This window comes from Hyperolius riggenbachi, chromosome 4 (assembly GCF_040937935.1).
Source record: "Hyperolius riggenbachi isolate aHypRig1 chromosome 4, aHypRig1.pri, whole genome shotgun sequence".
NCBI classification, from domain to species: domain Eukaryota; kingdom Metazoa; phylum Chordata; class Amphibia; order Anura; family Hyperoliidae; genus Hyperolius; species Hyperolius riggenbachi.
In genome coordinates, this window is record NC_090649.1 from 37511350 (window position 1) to 37532901 (window position 21552).

Below are 21552 nucleotides of genomic sequence, written 5' to 3' on the forward strand. Positions count from 1 at the left end.
GGCAGCAGGAGGAGGACTAAGCATTCAGCAGCAGCACAGAAGGCATGGCAGATAACTGGTGGTACCTCAGCATGATAATTCTGCCCAAAAAATGTAAGCATCCGTGGACCCTGGCAGTGGGAACACAGACTTTAGTAGTGAAATACAACATCAGCGGCAGCAGGAGGAGGACTAAGCACTCAGAAGCAGCACAGAAGGGCATAACACCTAACTGGTGGTACCTCAGCATGAAATTGCTGCCTAATATGAAAGTATCTATGGACTCTAGCAGTGCATAAAACAGACTTTAGTAGTGAAATACAACATCAGCGGCTGCAGGAGGAGGACTAAGCACTCAGAAGCAGCACGTGAAGGGCATGGCACTTAGCTGGTGGTACCTCAGCATGATAATTTTGCCAAAAAAATGTAAGCATCCGTGGACCCTGGTGGTGGGAACACAGACTTTAGTAGTAAAAATACAATATCAGTTGCAGCAGGAGGAGGACTAAGCACTTAGTAGCAGCACAGAAGGGCATGGCATCTACCTAGTGGGACCTCAGCATGAAAATGCTGCCCAAATATGACAGCATCCATGGAAACTAGCGGTGGATAAACAGACTTAAAGAGACAGTGAAGCGAAAAAAAAAATGATATAGTGAATTGGTTGTGTACTATGAATAATTACTAGAAGATTAGCAGCAAAGAAAATATTCTCATACTTTTATTTTCAGGTATATAGTGTTTTTTCTAACATTGCATCATTCTATAATATGTACAGATTACACAACACTCAGCATTCAAAATGAGTCTTTCAGAGCAGTCTGTGAACTAATGACCTCTCCTCTAGCAGAGGAAAAGTAAATAGTCCAGGAACAGTTGAGATAATAAAAGTCAGATAACAGCCCTCTCCAGGACTAACTTAGTCAGAGAGCTTAATAGCTTGTTTGCATAGAGATAACAACTGGAGTTTCTCAACTCTTCCAGTACTGGAAACAATTAGACTGATGTATCTGATCTTAATGTTTTATGTCTTAGCTGTGCTACACATACAAATCATAATATCATAATTTTTTTTCCGCTTCAGTGTCTCTTTAAAGGGATACTGTAGGGAGGTCAGGGGAAAATGAGTTGAAGTTACCCGGGCCTTCTAATGGTCCCCCACAGACATCCTGTGCCCGCGCAGCCACTCCCCAATGCTCCGGCCCCGCCTCCGGTTCACTTCTGGAATTTCAGACTTTAAAGTCTGAGAACTACTGCGCCTGTGTTGCCGTGTCCTCACTACCACTGATGGCACCAGGAGCGTACTGCGCAGGCTCAGTATGGTCTGTGCCTGCGCCGTGCGCTCCTGGTGACATCAGAGGGAGCGAGGACACAGCAATGCAGGCGCAGTGGTTTTCAGACTTTAAAGTCTTAAATTCCAGAAGTAAACCGGGGGCGGGGCCGGAGCATCGGTGAGTTGCTGTGCTGGCACAGGACGTCTGTGGGGGACCATTAGAAGCCCCGGGTAACTTCAACTCATTTTCCCCTGACCCCCCTACAGTATCCCTTTAAGTAGTGAAATACAACGTCAGCGGAAGCAGGAGGAGGACTAAGCACTCAGCAGCAGCACAGAGGGGCATGGCACATAACTGGTGGTACCTCAGCATAATAATTCTGCCCAAAAATGAAAGCATCTGTGGACCCTAGTGGTGGACACAAATACTTTAGTAGTGAAATACAATATCAGAGGCAGCAGGAGGAGGACTAAGCACTCAGAAGCAGCACAGAATGGCATGGAACCTAACTGGTGGTACCTCAGCATGATAATACTGCCCAAAAAATGTAAACATCCATTGACCCTGGTGGTGGGAACACAGATTTTAGTAGTAAAATACAACATCAGTGGAAGCAGGAGGAGGACTAAGCACTCAGCAGCAGCACAGAGGGGCATGGCACATAACTGGTGGTACCTCAGCATGATAATTCTGCCCAAAAAAATAAACATTTGTGGACCCTGGTGGTGGGAACACAGACATTAATAGTGAAATAAAACAGCGGCAGCAGGAGGAGGTCAAAGCCCTCAGCAGTAGCACAGAATGGCATGCACCTAACTGGTTGTACTTCAGCAGGAAAATGCTGCCAAAATATGACAGCATCCGTGGACCCTAGCAGTGGATACACAGACTTTAGTAGTAAGATACAACATCAGCGGCAGAAGGAGGAGGACAAAGCACTCAGCAGCAGCAGCACAGAAGGGCATGGCACATAAGCATCTGTGGACCGTGGCAGTGGGAACACAGACTGCAGTAGTGAAATGCAACATCAGCGGCAGCAGGAGGAGGACTAAGCAGTCCGCTGCAGCACAGAAGACCATGGCATCTCAATGGTTGTACAACAGCATGATAAGTCTGCCCAAAAATGTAAGCATCCGTTGACCCTGGAGGTGGGAACACAGACTACGGTAAGGAATTACAACAGCAGCGGAAGCAACCGGAGGACTAAGCAGTCAGCAGCAGCACAGAAGACCATGGCACCTAACTGGTGGTACCTCAGCATGAAAATGCCGCCCAAATATGAAAGCATCTGTGGACACTAGCGGTGTATACAAAGGGCTTGATTCACAAAAGGGTGCTAAGTGTTAGCACGCCAGTGAAAAGCCACTTTGCATGTGCTAACATGCTTTGCACGTGCTAACTAGGGTGCTACGTAGTTAGCACATGCAAACTACGTAGCACCGTAGTTAGCACCTGCAAACTACTTAGCACCCTAGTTAGCACATGCAAACTACTTAGCACCGTTATTAGCACATGCAAACTACTTAGCACCCTAGTTAGCATGTGCAAACAACTTAGCACCCTAGTTAGCATGGTGTTAAGTACTAATTTGCATGTGCTAATTGCGGTGCTAAGTAGTTTGCATGTGCTAACTATGGTGCTAAGTTTGCATGTGCTAACTACGGTGCTAAGTAGTTTGCATGTGCTAACTACTTAGCACCCTAGTTAGCATGTCCAAAGCTTTTAGGCATGCTAACTATGTTAGCACCCTTTTGTGAATCAAGCCCAAATACTTTAGTAGTGAAATATAACATCAGCGGCAGCAGGAGGAGGACTAAGCACTTAGCAGCAGCACAGAATGGCATGGCACCTAGTTGGTGGTACCTCAGCATGATAATTCTGCTCAAAAAATGTGAACATCTGTGGACACTGGTGGTAGGAACACAGACTTTAGTAGTGAAATATAACATCGGCGGCAGCAGGAGGAGGTCTAAGCACTCAGCAGTAGCACACAATGGTATGCACCTAACTGGTGGTACTTCAGCATGAAAATGCCGCCCAAATATGAAAGCATCCGTGTACCCTAGCGGTGGATACACAGACTTTAGTAGTGAAATACAACATCAGTGGCAGCAAGAGGAGGACTAAGCACTCAGCAGCAGAACAGAAGGACACAGGACCTCACTGGTGGTACCTCATCATGATAATTCTGCCTCCCCCCCAAAAAAATAAACATCTGTGGATCCTAGCTGTGGATACACAGACTTTAGTAGTAAGATACAACATCAACGGCAGCAGGAGGAGGACAAAGCTCTCAGCAGCAGCAGCAGCAGCAGCACAGAAGGGCATGGCACCTAAGCATCTGTGGACCCTGGCAGTGGGAACACAGACTGCAGTAGTGAAATGCAGCAGCAGCAGGAGGAGGACTAAGCAGTCAGCTGCAGCACAGAGGACCATGGCACCTCAATGGTATTACAATAGCATGATAATTCTGCCCAAAAATGTAAGCATCCGTTGACCCTGGAGCAGTGGCGGCTCCAGCTTCAGATTTTTGGGGGGGCTCAAAGGGGGCACAAGGGCTGGCAGGTGGGGCTTACGGGGGGAATTTGCGGTGCGCTAAGCATGCCGTGGTGAGAAAAGGGGGCGTGGTCATTATGTCATGTGGGCGGGGCTAACTGTAATGTAGTTGTACCAGCTAATGTAGTTACATAAAAAAAATTATGAAGCAAATGCACATAATGACAGACAGCGTTTCACCAGTAAATGCACGTAATGACAGACAGCGTTTCACCAGTAAATGCACATAAGAGACAGCTTTTCACTAATAAATGCACGTAATGAGACACAGCCTTTCACCAGTAAATGCACATAAGAGATAGCTTTTCACCAGTAAATGCACGTAATGACAGACAGCGTTTTACCAGTAAATGCACATAAGAGACAGCTTTTCACCAGTAAGTGCACGTAATGAGACACAGCCTTTCACCAGTAAATGCACATAAGAGATAGCTTTTCAACAGTAAATGCACGTAATGACAGACAGCGTTTCACCAGTAAATGCACATAAGAGACAGCTTTTCACCAGTAAATGCACGTAATGAGACACAGACTTTCACCAGTAAATGCACATAAGAGACAGCTTTTCACCAGTAAATGCACGTAATGACAGACAGCCTTTCACCAGTAAATGCACATAAGAGACAGCTTTTCACCAGTAAATGCACGTAATGACAGACAGCATTTCCCCAGTAAATGCATGTAATGAGAGACAGCATTTCACCAGTTAATGCACATAATGACATACAGCCAGTGTTCCCAGGTAGCCAGGTGTATAGATGTCCCCAGTAAATGTAGTCAGGCTAGTGATGGTGGGCTGGGGCCCCCAGGGCACCTCAGGCCTGGCTGGTGGTGGGCATGAGGCCTCAGGCCTGGTTGGTGGTGGGAAGGCCTCAGGCCTGGCTGGTGGTGATGGGCTTGGGCACCTCAGGCCTGGCTGGTGGTGGTGGGCTGGGGAACCTCAGGGCAGCTCAGGCCTGGCTGGTGGTGGTGGGCTGGGGCAGCTCAGGCCTGGCTGGTGGTGGTAGTGGGCTGGGGGCCCCAGCCCCAGGGCAGCTCAGGCCTGGCTGGTGGTGGTGGGCTGGGGCACCTCAGGGCAGCTCAGGCCTGGCTGGTGATGGTGGTGGGCTGGGGGCCCCAGGGTAGCTCAGGCCTGGCAGGTGGGGGGAAGGCCTCAGGCCTGGCTGGTGGTGGTGGGCTGGGGCACCTCAGGCCTGACAGGTGGTGGTGGGCTGGGGCACCTCAGGGCAGCTCAGGCCTGGCTGGTGGGCTGGGGGCCCCAGGGCAGCTCAGGCCTGGCTGGTGGTGGTGGGCTGGGGCACCTTAGGCCTGGCAGGTGGTGGTGGTGGGCTGGGGGCCCCAGGGCAGCTCAGGGCTGGCTGGTGATGGTGGGCTGGGGCACCTCAGGCCTGGCAGGTGGTGGTGGTGGACTGGGGGCCCCAGGGCAGCTCAGGCCTGGCTGGTGGTGGGAAGGCCTCAGGCCTGGCTGGTGGTGGTGGGCTGGGGCACCTCAGGCCTGACAGGTGGTGGTGGGCTGGGGCACCTCAGGGCAGCTCAGGCCTGGCAGGTGGTGGTGGGCTGGGGCACCTCTGGGCAGCTCAGACCTGGCTGGTGGGCTGGGGGCCCCAGGGCAGCTCAGGCCTGGCTGATGGTGGTGGGCTGGTGCACCTCAGACCTGGCAGGTGGTGGTGGTGGGCTGGGGGCCCCAGGACAGCTCAGGGCTGGCTGGTGGTGGTGGCTGGGGCACCTCAGGGCAGCTCAGGCCTGGCAGGTGGTGGTGGTGGTGGGCTGGGGGCCCCAGGGCAGCTCAGGGCTGGCTGGTGGTGGGAAGGCCTCAGGTCTGGCTGGTGGTGGGTGGGCTGGGGCCCCCCAAATGGGTGCTCAGAGTCAGGCCTGGTGGATGGGGGTGTGCCGTGCTGGGCTCAGCTTAGCCTCAGGAGGGCAGCTCAGGCCTGGGTGGCTGCCTGGTGCAAAAAAAAAATTTGGCAGTTGGCTGGCTGGAGTGGACAGGACAGGACACCCACCCATGACCCACCTTGAGCTGCCTTGTCGGAGTTCCGAGTCCTGCTGGCTGCTGTGCTGAGCTCTGGGCTGGCTACTGGCAGTGGCTCGGCTCCAGCCTCCAGTCCTGGCTGTGCGCAGTGCTGGCCATCGCGGGTGCCTGGGTCACTGGGTGTGACTGAGTGCTGGAGAGTGGAGACTGGCTGTCGGCGGATGGCGGCAACTAGCTGCACGGGCAGGCGAATAGAGTGCACTGCATGTGTCACGTGACGCTGGACGTCGTCACGTGACACACATTTATATGGCAACACACAACGTACCCTTGCGGGGCGGGCCGCTCTGCGTGGCTGAGCCAGCACCCGGGCTGGGGGGCGGTGACTGATTTCTGGTGGGTGGGTGAGTGACACAGCTAGCGCCAGCCCAGGCCCTCTTCCCAGGCTCGGCACCTTCCTTGTGTGCAGCCAGTAAGGTCGGAAGTTCTCGGAAGCGCCGCCACTGCCCTGGAGATGGGAACACAGACTATGGTAGGGAATTACAACATCAGCGGAAGCAGCCGGAAGACTAAGCAGTCAGCAATACAACATCAGCAGCAGCAGGAGGAGGTCTAAGCACTCAGCAGCAGCACAGAGTGGCATGCACCTAACTGGTGGTACCCCAGCATGAAAATGCTGCCCAAATATGACAGCATCCGTGGATACACAGACTTTAGTAGTGAAATACAAGCAGTCAGCAATACAACATCAGCGGCAGCAGGAGGAGGAATAAGCACTCAGAAGCAGCACAAAAGGACATGGCACCTCACTGTTGGTACCTCATCGTGATAATTCTGCCCCAAAAAAGTAAACATCATGGACCCTAGCAGTGGATACACAGACTTTAGTAGTAAGATCCAACATCAGCGGCAGCAGGAGGAGGACAAAGCACTCAGCAGCAGCAGCACAAAAGGGCATGACACATAAGCATCTGTGGACCTTGGCAGTGGAAACACAGACTGCAGTAGTGAAATGCAACATCAGTGGCAGCAGAAGGAGGACTAAGCAGTCAGCATCAGCACAGAAGACCATGGCACCTCATTGGTGGTACCAAAGCATAAAAATTCTGCCCCAAAAATGTAAGCATCCAATGACCCTCGAGGTGGGAACACAGACTCCAGTAATGAATTACAACATCAGCGGAAGCAGTAGGAGGACTAAACAGTCAGTGGCAGCACAGAAGATCATGGCACCTCACTGGTGGTACCACAGCATGATAATTCTGCCCAAAAATGTAAGCAGCCGTGGACCTTGGCGGTGGGAACACAGACTGCAGTAGTGAATTGCAAAATCAGTGGAAGCAACAGGAGCACTAAGCACTCAGCAGCAGCACAGAAGACCATGGCACCTCACTGGTGGTACCACAGTATGATAATTCTGCCCAAAAATGTAAGCATCCATGGACCCTGTGGGAACACTTGGCGGTGGGAACACAGACTGCAGAAAGGAATTACAACATCAGTAGAGCAGTAGAAGGGACTATGCAGCCAGCGGCAGCACAGAAGACCATGGCACATCCACAGCGGTACCACAGCATGATACTTCTACCCAAAAATGTAAGCATCCATGGACCCTGGAGGTGGCAACACAGACTTCAGTAGATAAATTCTGCAGCAGGAGGAGCAGTGTGTGTCAGCAGCAGCATATGAGGCCATGGGACATGACGGGTGGCACCACAGCAAAAAATTAAATAAACCAGGCCAATTAGGAGTAGGTTCTAACTTGCATAGGAAAGGCAGGCATAATTAGATTCCCCATCACTTCATTTCCTCCTGTAGTTGACAGCAGGTGCCAGGAACAGTGTCAGTGAACAGTCGAGAGTGCTTCTCGGTGACCATGCCACCGGCCACACTGAAGCATCTCTCGGAGAGGACACTGGAAGGGGGGCAGGACAGAAATTCCAGGGCGTACTGGGCTAGCTCCCTCCAGATCTCCAGTCTCCTGACCCAGTACTCCATGGGGTCCAGGTGGTGTCAAGCCAGCTGAATGACCCATGTAGTCAGACACCATGCCCCTGCTCCTGAATGCCCCCCTTCCTGATGCTTCAGTCTCTTAAACTCTGAAAAATCATTCTGGTACTGGCTCCTCAGGTGGGTCTGGAGGGATGAGGTACCCATCTTGGCTGTGTTGCGCCCTCGGCTTAAGGTTTTTTTGAAGGAGTTACACACTGCATAGCTTGCATCCAAGGTGGCCAAATGGAAAGAATTCCATATTTGTTATGTAAACACCCCCCTACGGTGCAAAGAGAGTGCGGCAGCTCTCCCTCTGGTTGGGGGTTGCATGATGGTGGTGCTGCTGCTGATGTTGGTGCTGGCTGAAGCAGCAGGCTTTATTCCACGCCCACTGCTAGACCTGCCCCTGCTTGATATGTGGCGATGCAAATTGTCTATGCTCCTGTGCCTTATCCTCCTCCAAGCTTCCTTCGGAGACCTCAGGCACATAAGGACCGTCCTGCCAATCATCCTTGTCATCAGGAAACAGCTCATCTCCTGACCCCCCCCCCCCCCCACCACCACCACCACCTCTTCCACCCCAAAATCCCCAGACACAGATCCCTCCTCATCCTCAAAATCTGGTTGTGCTGGCCTGAGCCCAACCTCCTCCACATCAGGCCCCATAATCTCCTCAAAGGCAGCCATCAAGATGCTCCCAGACTGCCAGAACGCTCTCATTCAGGGATGGCTTATCATCACTGGCTGCTGGGGTGGATGTCACAGCAAGCGGGGTGGGAGGGGGCTTGCCTGCTGCTGCTTCTGGGAGTGCTGGTCACAGCGGAGGTCTGGGAACAAGAAATGGGCTGCTGCTCCGCCAGCATCTCCACCACTGCCTCTGCCTGCCTCTCCTGAATGGCCACACAGCAACCCAAAATGCTCAAAATGGGTGCCAACGGCAGCCGCTGTGCTGCTGCTGGATGCCTCTCTGCTCCATCCCCTACAGCTGAGCGCCCTCTTGCTGGTGGTGGACCAGTCTCAGATGCGGCGGTGGTGACGGCACTTCCTCTCCTTCCTCAGCGCCTGGCAGACATTCTCTATACTCCATATTTGAGGGTGGAAAGTGTGCTGCTTTTTACTGTCAATTATATGTGTGTGGCAACAGACAGAATATAACAGGTGGCTTTATTTATTGATTTTTTTTTTAACAGGCAGAAAATAAAAACAACACAAGCCCCAATGGTGCAAGTACTCAAAAGACCTATCTACAAATGCAATACAAATACATGTATCAAATACAGTAATAGAGCACTAAAATCAGTGAACACGCACCTGCCTGCACTACGCACAGCACTCAGTAACTGCACGCTGGCACAGTACACTGTCACTGACTACACTGAGTGACTACAACTAACTTAACCTCCCTGGCGGTATGATTACTTCCAGATTTTTAAAGCAGCACAATTTTTTCACCAGCTTTTAGACCCTAAAAGTCATACCGCTAGATAGATCTGTGGCAGGCCTGCACATTACACACCATCTATGGATCCAACTCGGGATTACCACTCTGAGCTACAGATTTCCGCCTCGAGCCAGACTCGGGCTTACCGCCAAGGAGGTTAAGTTAATCAGTGACTGGCTAGCTAAATACAAGTATCAAATACAGTAATAGAACAGTAAAATCAGTGAACACGTGCCTGCCTGCACTATGCACAGCATAGTAACTGCATGCTGGCATAGTACATTGTCACTGACTAAACTTAGGGCTTGATTCAGAAAGCGGTGCTAACTGTTAGCACGCTTTTGAAAAGTCCTCTATCACTGCAGTGCAACAATAACGGCGCACCCGGTGCACCTATAAGGTCGCAAAAGGGTGTGACCTTAAGGATTATAAGTTAATCAATGGCTAGCTAGCTAAATACATGCATCAAATACAGTAATAGAGCACTAAAATCAGTGAACACCTGCCTGCCTGCACCACGCACAGCACAGTAACTGCACGCTGACACAGTACAATGTCACTGACTACACTGAGTGACTACAGTTAACTTAAGTTAATCACAATCTAGCTAGCTAAATACAAGTATCAAATACAGTAATAGAGCACTAAAATCAATAAACAACTGCCTGTCTGCACTACACACAGCACCGTAACTGTACACTGGCACAGTACACTGTCAGTGACTACACTGAGTGACTATAACTAATTTAAGTTAATCACTGGCTGGCTGTAACGATCGGTATCAGCACGCAGAGAGAATCTGATTATTGGCGATCTGCAGTATCACCAAGAATGCAGATATATACCCGATTATTGGTGATCTGCAGTATCACCGATAATCCGATATATTGCTAACCTCTGGGCACCAGCAAAGGAACACAATAAAGACAGTAATATAAATCACAGAAGTGTGGAAATATCCACCACACGGCAATTCCTCAGAGGTGTGGTTACCTCTGAATGGGAACCCGGTGCGTGAGATCCTCTAACCAGGCAGAGTGAGGAATCTCGACCCCTAGCAGTAATCGTCTGCTTGGGGCAGTCGTCTCGGAGAGGCAAGCCTCAGAGATAACCCTCCAGTGGGAGACGTTCCACTGAAGGGAGAATGGTCAGACAAGCAGAGGTTCAGCAACAGAGATGACAGATAAAGTACAAAGACAGAAGGCTGAATCGGTATCCAAGGCAAGCAGGGTCTGGCAACGGTATATCAGATATGCGAGGTACCGAATCAGAAGACAGAGGAGTAGTCAGGAAAGCAATAAGTCATAACAGATATCAAACAATGCCTAGACTGAGTGCGAGGTCCTTGGTCTCAGCACCCTGGAACTAGTCTGAATAATAACACCGATTAACAGTACAAGTAACTGGCTAAGTGTGAATTCCCAGGGCCACCTGGTTCTAACACACTGTAGGATCTGACTAAAGGTCTGAGTGCTTCCACGTAGTGATCGCAACGGCAGACAACCAGCAACTGACAAGCAAGCTGTATATATAGTTGCAGGACTCTGCCGCCCCGCCCGAACCACTCAGCCAATCAGGAGTCCAGCAGGAATCAGCTGATCATCCTGATCAGCTGACACATCTCCTGCTGGCATAAAGGTCCTGACTTCTGGCGCGCGCACGCGTAGCCCTAAACCTGTGTGAACTAACAGGCTCAGCCACACCAGCTGCACTCTGCTGCGTGCAAACTGCCACGCTGGACGCGGAATCAGCCGCCTGACTGTTGTTGCATGCGACGGCTTTTCCGCGTTCCACTCTGCCGCCAGACACACGCTTCCGCATGCAAACCGCCGCACTGGACGTGGAATAAGCCACCTGCTCAGTAGTACTCGCGGCGGCTTTTCCGCGATCTCTCACAGTACCCCCCCGAGGAGTGAATTCCGGACATCTCCTACCAGGTTTCTCAGGATGTAAGTTATGAAACTCCTTTTTCAACTCCTCTGCGTGCATGCGGCATTCTGGCACCCAAGTTCTCTCCTCAATGCCATACCCTTTCCAATGCACTAAATACTGCACGGAGTTCTGCACAAGCCGGGAGTCTAGAATTTTCTCAATTTCATATTCGGGTTGGTCATCAATCAACACAGGGGGGGGGGAGCGGAATCCACGTGCACTGCCGGCTTGAGCAAGGACACATGGAACGATCTCACACCTCGCTTGCTGGTAGGGAGATCGATGGCATAAGTGACAGTTGCTTCAGAGCCAAATGTCGTGTGAACACCCAAACCAAGTCACCAGGAAGGAACTCCCATTCTATGGAACGTCTCTTATCAGCCTGTTTCTTCTGACTCTGAAAAGCCCTCCTCAGATTTTGTTCTACCATTCCCCAAATCTGCTTCAAGGACCTCTGCCAATCTTCCAGGGCTGGAAACGGGGTGGCAGCCACTGGTAATGGGGTGAACTTAGGTGACCTTCCTGTTACCACCTGGAATGGAGAAAAACCTGAGGAGGAGCTCTTCAAGTTGTTGTGTGCAAATTCTGCAAATGGCAGGAATTTGACCCAGTCAGTTTGAACGTTTGCCACATAACATCTCAGAAACTGTTCCAGAGACTGATTGGTTCTCTCGGTCTGGCCATTGGTCTGTGGGTAGTAGCCTGATGAGAAAGATAGCTCCATGTCTAACTGCTGGCAGAATGCCCTCTAGAACTTAGAAACAAATTGGACTCCCCGATCTGACAGTATATTTTCTGGAATGCCATGCAGCCGGAAAATATGCTGGACGAAAAGATCGGCTAACTACTAGGCCGAGGGTAGTCCTTTCAGGGGGACAAAATGGGCCATCTTGCTAAAACGATCGACTACCACCCAAATGACCGTCATGCCTTCAGACCTAGGGAGTTCGCCCACAAAATCCATGGACAGGTGAGTCCATGGTTCCTTCGGGACTGGCAGTGGTTGTAATGTCCCAACAGGTGCCTGACGGGAGGGTTTGCTTCTTGCACTCACTGCACATTCTCTTACATACTCTTTGCAGTTAGTTGCCAATGAAGGCCACCAGGCACATCTAGCTACGAGGTCTTGGGTTCTGGTGGCTCCAGCATGCCCAGCATTCTTGTGAGAATGAAACAACTGCAATATTTGTAGACGAAAAGGCAGTGGTACAAACATGACCCCTTCAGGCTTTACCTCAGGTACATCCTGTTGGAATGGACTCAACATTTTAGTCCAGTCCCTCCAGGTCTCAGTGGCGGCCAGAACCACTTTCTGCGGCAGAATGGTTTCTGGGTCTGAGGGCTGTGCTGTCTCGGGCTCAAAACATCTGGACAAAGCATCAGTTTGATGTTTTTACTACCAGGGGTGTACATGATTACAAATCTGAATCTCGAGAAGAACAATGACCGCCGAGCCTGTCGGGGGCTAAGTCTCTTAGCGCCCTCAATGTACTCCAAGTTCTTGTGGTCAGTATAGACAGTAATGGTATGTTCTGCACCCTCTAGCCAATGTCACCATTCCTCGAAGGCCAATTTAATGGCTAGAAGTTCCCTATTGCCTATATCGTAGTTTTTCTCAGCGGGTGGAAACCTACGTGAAAAATAGGCACAGGGGTGTAGCTTTCCCTGCAACCCAGAACGCTGAGACAGCACAGCCCCTACCCCTACTTCTGAGGCATCTACCTCCACGATAAAGGGGAAGGTGGTGTCAACATGTCTCAAAATGGTGCAGTACAGAACAATTTCTTTAGCGTAGAGAAAGCAGCGTGGGCCTCAGGGGACCAGTGGTGAGTATCTGCCCCTTTCTTTGTGAGACTGGTGAGAGGTGAGATCACCGTAGAGTACCCCTTTATGAACCTTCTGTAGTAATTAGCGAACCCTAGGAACCTCTGGAGTGCCTTTAGACCCACATGTTGAGGCCACTCCAGCACCGCTGAGACTTTCCCAGGGTCCATGGAGAGACCGGAGGTTGAGATAATGTAGCCCAGAAAAGCGACAGATGGTACCTCGAAAATGCACTTCTCTAGCTTAGCGTAGAGCATATTCTGTCTCAACTTCCGTAACACGAACTCAACGTGTTTTCTGTGCTCAGAGAGGCTGGACGAGAAGATTAGTATATCGTCTAGGTATACCCAGACGGATCTTTCCAATACCTCTCTGAAGACTTTATTGATTAGTTCTTGGAAGATGGGCGGGGCATTACACAACCCGAAGGGCATCACCAGGTACTCGTAGTGCCCGTCGGGTGTGTTAAAGGCCGTCTTCCACTCGTCACCGTCCCTGATTCACACAAGGTTGTATGCACCCCTTAAATCCAGCTTCGAGAAAATCTTAGCATTGGTGACCTGAGTAAACAAATCATCTATTAAAGGCAGAGGATAACGATTTTTTACTGTGATTTTATTTAGGCCCCGATAATCAATGCATGGACGGAGGCCTCCATCCTTCTTCTTCACAAAAAAGAACCCTGCCCCTGCCGGGGACCGAGAAGGGTGAATAAAACCTTTAGCTAAGTTCTCGCGTATGTATTCCTGCATGGCCAATTTCTCTGGTCCAGACAGATTATAGAGGTGACCTCTAGGGGGCATACAACCAGACCTGAGCTCAATGGGGCAATCAAAAGGACGGTGTGGAGGAAGTTTATCAGCTGCCTTGGGACAAAACACGTCCGAAAACTCTGAATACTGATCTGGCAAACCCTCCATATGAATATTGGTTTTACCAAAGGTTACTTTCACTAGACACTGATGGTGGCAATGGTTAGACCAGCTCGTTAGCTGACCAGTAGCCCAATTAATCTGAGGCGAGTGAATCTGTAACCATGGCATGCCAAGTATGATTGTGGAGGTTGCCATTCGTAACACAAAAAATGATAAACTTTCCCTATGTAACACCCCTATTGTGACCCCCAAATCTGGGGTCTGAGAGAGGGTGATTACTCTGCAGAGGAGAATCGTCCACTGCAGTGACCCGAATCTGTTCTTTTAATGGGGAGATCGGGATCCCCAATTTTTTAGCAAATTCATAATCCATAAAATTAGCTGCTGAGCCAGAATCTATGAAGGCCTCAGTAGTCTCAGTCTTATCCTGCCAGGATATAGTGCAAGGGAGAAGGAAACGTTTATCATCTAGAGGTAATGACTGCGCGCCTAGGGTATTACCTCCGACTACACCTAGGCGGCAGCGTTTCCCGACTTCTTGGGACAATTCTACACTTTATGACCCCCCTCTGCACAGTACAGACAGAGCTGCTCTGTTTCTCTGCGTCTCCGCTCCACCCGAGACAATCTTGACCGACCAATTTGCATTGGTTCCGGTGGAGGTGAAGCAGGTGGAGGTGGAACAGAAGGAGACGCTGCAAAGGTCAAGTATCGCACATTGTTCCTACCCCGGGTCTGTCTTTGGTATCGTACACGACGATCGATTCTGATGGCCAATGAAATGGCCTCATCGAGGGATTTGGGCTCAGGATGGCTCAACATCAACTCTGAGACCGCGTCTGACAGCACTGATAAAAAACAGTCTAATAATGCAAATGAGTCCCATCTAGCTGAAACTGCCCATTTTCTGAACTCAGCTGCGTAATTTTCGACCGGATCTCTGCCCTGCCGCAACGTCTTGAGCTTCCGCTCTGCGGTCGAGGAAATATCCGGATCATCGTAAATTATGGCCATAGCTTCAAAGAACGCCTCAACTAGAGTCTAACGCGCCCTCACCTGGCTGAAGACTATGGGCCTGATTCACAAAGCGGTGCTAACAGTTAGCACCCTGGTGAAAAGCCCTTTATCATGCCTAAACTCAGTTTAGGCATGATAAGTTTAGGTGTGATAAGTTTAGGTGTGATAAGTTTAGGCATGATAAGTTTAGGTGTGATAAGTTTAGGCATGATAAGTTTAAGCACCAACTGCGTTGACACCGCAATGCACAGCTGATCAAAAGTTTTGCGCTAGCAAAGTCTGGTGCACTTCACATAGAGTTTAATAGCGCTGCTTTGCGTGCGGGACTTTGCACGCTATCTACACTTATCTAAACTTAGCATGCCTAAACTTATCACACCTAAACTTATCACACCTAAACTTATCACGCCTAAACTGGCTTTTCACCAGCGTGGTGCAATGGTTATCACGTCTAAAGTCTTTAACTGGGTTAGCACCGCTTTTGAATCGAGCCCTATATGCCCAAGTCTGGGAATCTCCTGACAATAGTGTCTTGATAAACGTAATTCTCTGAGCTACAGTTCCTGAAGTACTAGATCTCAACTCAAAGTATGACAACACTCGGTTTTTAAAGTTTCGAAAGTCAGATCTGTGGCCAGAAAACCTTTCAGGTACAGACATACGTATGTCTGTGCTAGGAGGAGATCGCACGGTATCCACAGCCGTCTGATAAACTTGTACAGTCCCAGACAAAGCGTTGATTTGAGTCTGGTGACTGTCCAGCACTCGGTTGTGATTTTCCACCGTAGTGGTGAGTGCATCGAGACGGCTGCAGAGTGCGTCCATTTGGGTTGAGTCTGCCGTTCTGTAACGATTGGTATCAGCACGCAGAGAGAATCTGATTACTGGCGATCTGCAGTATCACCAAGAATGCAGATATATACCCGATTATTGGTGATCTGCAGTATCACCGATAATCCGATATATTGCTAACCTCTGGGCACCAGTAAAGGAACACAATAAAGACAGTAATATAAATCACAGAAGTGTGGAAATATGCACCTCACGGCGATTCCTCAGAGGTGTGGTTACCTCTGAATGGGAACCCCGTGCGTGAGATCCTCTAACCAGGCAGAGTGAGGAATCTCGACCCCTAGCAGTAATCGTCTGCTTGGGGCAAGCCTCAGAGATAACCCTCCAGTGGGAGACGTTTCACTGAAGGGAGAATGGTCAGACAAGCAGAGGTTCAGCAACAGAGATGACAGATAAAGTACAAAGACAGAAGGCGGATTCGGTATCCAAGGCAAGCAGGGTCTGGCAACGGTATATCAGATATGCGAGGTACCGAATCAGAAGACAGAGGAGTAGTCAGGAAAGCAATAAGTCATAACAGATATCAAACAATGCCTAGACTGAGTGTGAGGGCCTTGGTCTCAGCACCCTGGAACTAGTCTGAATAATAACACAGATTAACAGTACAAGTAACTGGCTAAGTGTGAATTCCCAGGGCCACCTGGTTCTAACACACTGTAGGATCTGACTAAAGGTCTGAGTGCTTCCACGTAGTGATCGCAACGGCAGACAACCAGCAACAGACAAGCAAGCTGTATATATAGTTGCAGGACTCTGCCGCCCCGCCCAAACCACTCAGCCAATCAGGAGTCCAGCAGGAATCAGCTGATCATCCTGATCAGCTGACACATCTCCTGCTGGCATAAAGGTCCTGACTTCTGGCGCGCGCACGCGTAGCCCTAAACCTGTGTGAACTAACAGGCTCAGCCACACCAGCTGCACGCTGCTGCGTGCAAACCGCCGCGCTGGACGCGGAATCAGCCGCCTGCTCAGTAGTACTCGCGGCGGCTTTTCCGCGATCTCTCACACTGGCTAGCTAAATACAAGTATCAAATACAGTAATAGAGCAATAAAATCAGTGAACACATACCTGCCTACCCTATGCACAGCACAGTAACTGCACATTGACACAGTACACTGTCACTGACTACAATGAGTGACTACAACTAACTTCAGATAATCAGTGGCTGGCTAGCTAAATACAAGTATCAAATACAGTAATAGAGCACTAAAATCAGTGAACACATGCCTGCCTGCAATAAGCACAGTACTGCACACTAGCACAGTACACTGTCACTGATGACTACACTGATTACAACTAACTTAAGTTAATCACTGGCTGGCTAGCTAAATACAAATATCAAAAACTAGGGATGGGACGAATCCACAATTTCTTCGACTCCGAATCCGGATCCGAATCTAAAAAGGTTCTCGAATATCTCGAACCTTTCGAATCCCGAATCTAACGAATCCTACACATAAAAATTGTGCGATCCGTGGTATAGTTGCCCGCAGTATAGGTACCCAGGCATAGGTAGCGAGGTAAAGGTGCCTTCAGTATAGCTAGCTAGGTATGGGTGCCTTCAATATTGGTAGCTTTCAGTATAGGTAGCAAGGTATAGGGGCCCTAAGCATAGGTAGCAGGGTATATGGGCCTTCAGTATAGGTAGCAGGGTATATGGGCCTTCAGTATAGGTAGCAGGGTATAGGGGCCTGCAGTATAGGTAGCAAGGTATATGGGCCTTCAGTATAGGTAGCAGGGTATATGGGCCTTCAGTATAGGTAGCAGGGTATATGGGCCTTCAGTATAGGTGTCAGGGAATATGGGCCTTTAGTATAGGTAGCAGGGTATATGGGCCTTCAGTATAGGTAGCAGGGTATATGGGTCTCCAGTATAGGTAGCAGGGTATATGGGCCTTCAGTATAGGTAGCAGGGTATATGGGCCTTCAGTATAGGTAGGTAGCAGGGTATAGAGGCCTTCAGTATCGGTAGCAAGGTACATGTGCCTTCAGTATTGGTAGCAAGGTATAGGGGCCTTCAGTATAGGTAGCACAATACATGTGCTTTCAGTATTGGTAGGTAACTAGGTATAGGGGCCTTCAGTATAGGTAGCAGGGTATATGTGCCGTCAGTATAGGTAGCAGGGTATATGTGCCTTCAGTATAGGTAGGTAGCTAGGTATAGGGGCCTTCAGTATAGGTAGTAAGGTACATGTGCCTTCAGTGTAGGTAGGTAGGTAGGTAAAGGGACCTTCAGTATAGGTAGCAGGGTATAGGGCCTTAAGTATAGGTATGTAGGTAGGTAGGTATAGGGGCCTTTAGGTAGGTAGGTAGGTAGGTAAAGGGACCTTCAGTATAGGTAGCGGGGGGGGGGGGGTCAGGGGAGGTCGGAGGAGGACGAGTGCGAGTGGCGGATGCGCGGCGATGCGGTGTCGGGATTCGGCGGATTAGTATAGTGTAAAATGGCGTCGGGATTCGAATCCACGAATGTCGAATATTTCCTAATATTCGAGGGATTCGTGGATTCGCAGGATTCGTCGTCCCACCCCTATCAAAAACACTAATAGAGCAATAAAATGAGTTAAAATGCTGTATATGCCTGGAGATATGGCCTGGAGATGCACTCCGTACCACAGAGTCTAGCAGGGACTTGAAATGGCTGCTGTTTTATATACAGGAGGGGAGGGCAGAACCTCTCCTCCTATGACTGGTTGCTAGGGCCTATGCTGGGGGCTTCTGATTGGCCCAGTGACGTAAATTCACCCAGTCATGAATTCCGAGTCACGATCACAGGTAGAATCCAAGTAACACCAGCTGAAGCAGTGATTGGAATCCATGATCGCAGCCTGATCACAGATTCCAAACACTGTGATGAGCACCACTATATCTGCATGGACTGATGGAAATTCCAGTGACATACTTTCTTTCCAGGAGGTGGAAGGAGAGTAGGCCTATGCACATTACCCTGTCAATGCAGTCTGTTGCAGGGTCATTTAAACTACTGACTCATGTGGTGCAGTGATCTCACCGCAGGCTGCCATGCCATTAGATCACTGCACAAGTGTGAAAGCACCCTGAATAAACATTTAATGTGAAGAAGAAAATATAACTTAACAACCACTACATGTAAAGTGTGACAATACCGGTTTTCTTTCTGAATATGATAGCTGGAATGCAGAAGTGGTGAGATGGGAACAGAGGCTTTACTTACCCCCAGTCTTCACATGTGACATTTCCTCAATGAGGTTGTTAACTGCAGAAGAAAACAGAAGTAGAATTTTCTTAGAAAATAACATTTACCTGTAGAAGTTTTGTCAGGAAAGTGTTTACACTTCCAACTATGCAGAGTTGTAAAACTTCCCCAGTCCAGAGGGGCAATAAACCCCCTACTTACTCCTGCTTGCCAGATCTATAGATCCTAGATCCCATGTTCAGAGATCTGAGATAAGAAAGTCAGAAGACAGGCCTATCATAAAACATTACCTGTCAACATTCCTGCAGGTCCTGTCACTAAAGAGATCACCTTTAAAATGTCCTTTAATTCACCCTTCTATATTTAATTCAGCATTTTGACATCATTTGTGGAATATTTTGAAGTAGCATAGTGGCAGCAAACTGCAGCTCACTGTGAATAATACATAAAGGCCAATACACCTTTGAAGAGGTTAACGATTCTTCTAGCTGGTCCACAGCCTGAGATATCAATCCCCTAGACAGGAAATCTGGTTAGCCCGGCATGTTTGGTATCCATTATTTCAGCAAATTATGACAGAGCCTAAACTGTTGTTTTTTTTACTTTTTATTCCTATTACTTTATTATAACAATGTGTTCAATGCTACATAAATGCGCACATAAGAGCCTCGGAAGAAGCTTACCCAAGTGAAACAGTCACCAGGCCGCACACCTTGTGGTGCCCACCACTACCCCAGACATCCCTTCACTGCTGAGCATGATACTGTAAGTAGCATTTGATGTATATTTCATAATGCTCATGATAGATTGATATGATCTGATGTACCAGCAATAAACACTTGTCAGTAGTGCCAAATACTCTCTCTTCTTATGAGCATCCATTGAGGTTCTGAACTTGCATGCTTTGATCACACTGATGTTGTGGTAATAGAGGTACTTGTGTCTCACATCCTGCAGCCAGTTTCTCTGTGTGCCTGCCCATTTTCTGTATTGTGCAATGCTACATCAATGTGGTCATTGTAAAGTGATCTTTTATGCATTTATTTTATTAGAAAAGTATCAGATGACACGGCATTGCCATGGTATGTATTTGGGTGGTGTTGGCTCCACTCACTTTTTCCAACTTTGAGACAGTCACTCAAAAAGTTTGAGGGTTGGAGTCCTTGACATAAATTATTTAAATGTTTCCACTGAAATGAAACAAATCTGATTGACTGTTTGTGGCTCCGCCCCTTTTCTGAATTTGAATCCCAGTCTCCAATGACCTACTGTACCAGCTTTGAGGCCTCTGGCATTAACAGTGCAAGAACGGCAGCAATTGAAATGTCTCCCTTGAAAATCAATAGGTGCATTTTGATTGGCTGTTGTAGACTCCGCTCACTTTCCTGAATTTTAATCCTAGTCACCCAGTGACCTCGTGTTACAAGTTTGAAAACCCTGCAGTTAACAGTCTAAGAATGGCTGCAGTTTACATTTTCCAATTGAAAATTAACTGCTGAAATTTGATTGGCTGTTTTATGCTACGCCCACTTTCCCCAAATTTTTCACCTCGGTCATCAGGTGACCAACTGTGCAAAGTTTGGAGACTTTGACTTTATTACTGTGAAAATGGCAACCTTTACATGTTTTCCATCATGGTTGAAATGTGATTGGCTGTTTGTAGCTCCGCCCAGGTGTGCAGTGGGGATGTGAGACCCCCAGAACCTATCATCCCAGGTAGTAAGGGATCTGTATACCAAGTTTAGTTGGAATGGGTTGAGGGATTTTTGAGTGATCGCAGCACATACACACACATCCAACTTTATATATATATACAGTAGATTAAATGATAAAAAAATTGTTTGTCTAAGTGCTTGTTCTGAATATCCTATGCAAACAATTCTGCCTTTCAGAGAGGTCGTTACCATCACAGTTTAATTGTTGTATATTGTTATATCCGTTCGAGGTTGAAATAACCCCTTTTCCTACAGGACTAGCTAGGGTTAGGATTGCATATTTGCATGCTAATGTGAATTGGTGGCAGCATACCTGATCTCTATACGAGATTGCATATTGTATTGATTGTACATGCAATTGAAATTGCATTGTTTGTGTACTCACCAAACATTCCAAAACGTTACTTTGTCTGCAGTGTTGATTCCTTTTCAGAATAGCCTCAGGACCTGAGGGCTGAATGGTAATCTGTGTCAAAGGGATCAGGTATTGAAGGTTGACGTCACAATGGATCCCTATGAGTATTAGTGGCAAGGGAAAGACTTTATGAGCTGTGGCCACACCCTTTCCTACCCACATGTCCATGAGGAATCCTCAGCTCCAGTGCTGAGCACTGTATATAGTGATATGAGCAGACGGTGGGAGTGGCTACAACTAATTTCTGAATTTCATGGTTCTGTTAGGATCTTTGGGATACCTTGCCTATTGGCACTCTTAAAAATCAGTATCACCTGCCCTAGGAGCAGTTGGCAAGATACCTAACCCCATGACAATTAGCTGTTTACTTTTGAGGAGCTACCACTAGAAAAAATGATGGTTATACCTATTAAGGCTGCTATAATTGCCAAGTGCCAGCTGACCCCAAGATATATCCAGTCTCTGCAGAACGAACCCTCAGACACTTATGTGACTGTGACCAGCTATTTATTTATAACATTCTGACAGTGGATTCA

General features: G+C 48.6%; 1 protein-coding gene across 5 annotated transcripts in view; it reads right to left on the reverse strand.

Moving 5' to 3' along the window:
- Positions 1–21552, reverse strand: part of LOC137571170 (fucolectin-4-like) — a 200510-nt gene that overhangs the window by 97108 nt on the left and 81850 nt on the right. For 4 of the 5 annotated variants that reach the window (XM_068279974.1, XM_068279973.1, XM_068279971.1 and 1 more), the window contains one exon: positions 18905–18946. The exons of the other annotated variant lie outside the window; for it this stretch is intronic. In XM_068279974.1, the coding sequence (XP_068136075.1) occupies positions 18905–18946 (42 nt within the window). The remainder of the gene's footprint in view (positions 1–18904; positions 18947–21552) is intronic. 5 annotated transcript variants of the gene reach the window in all.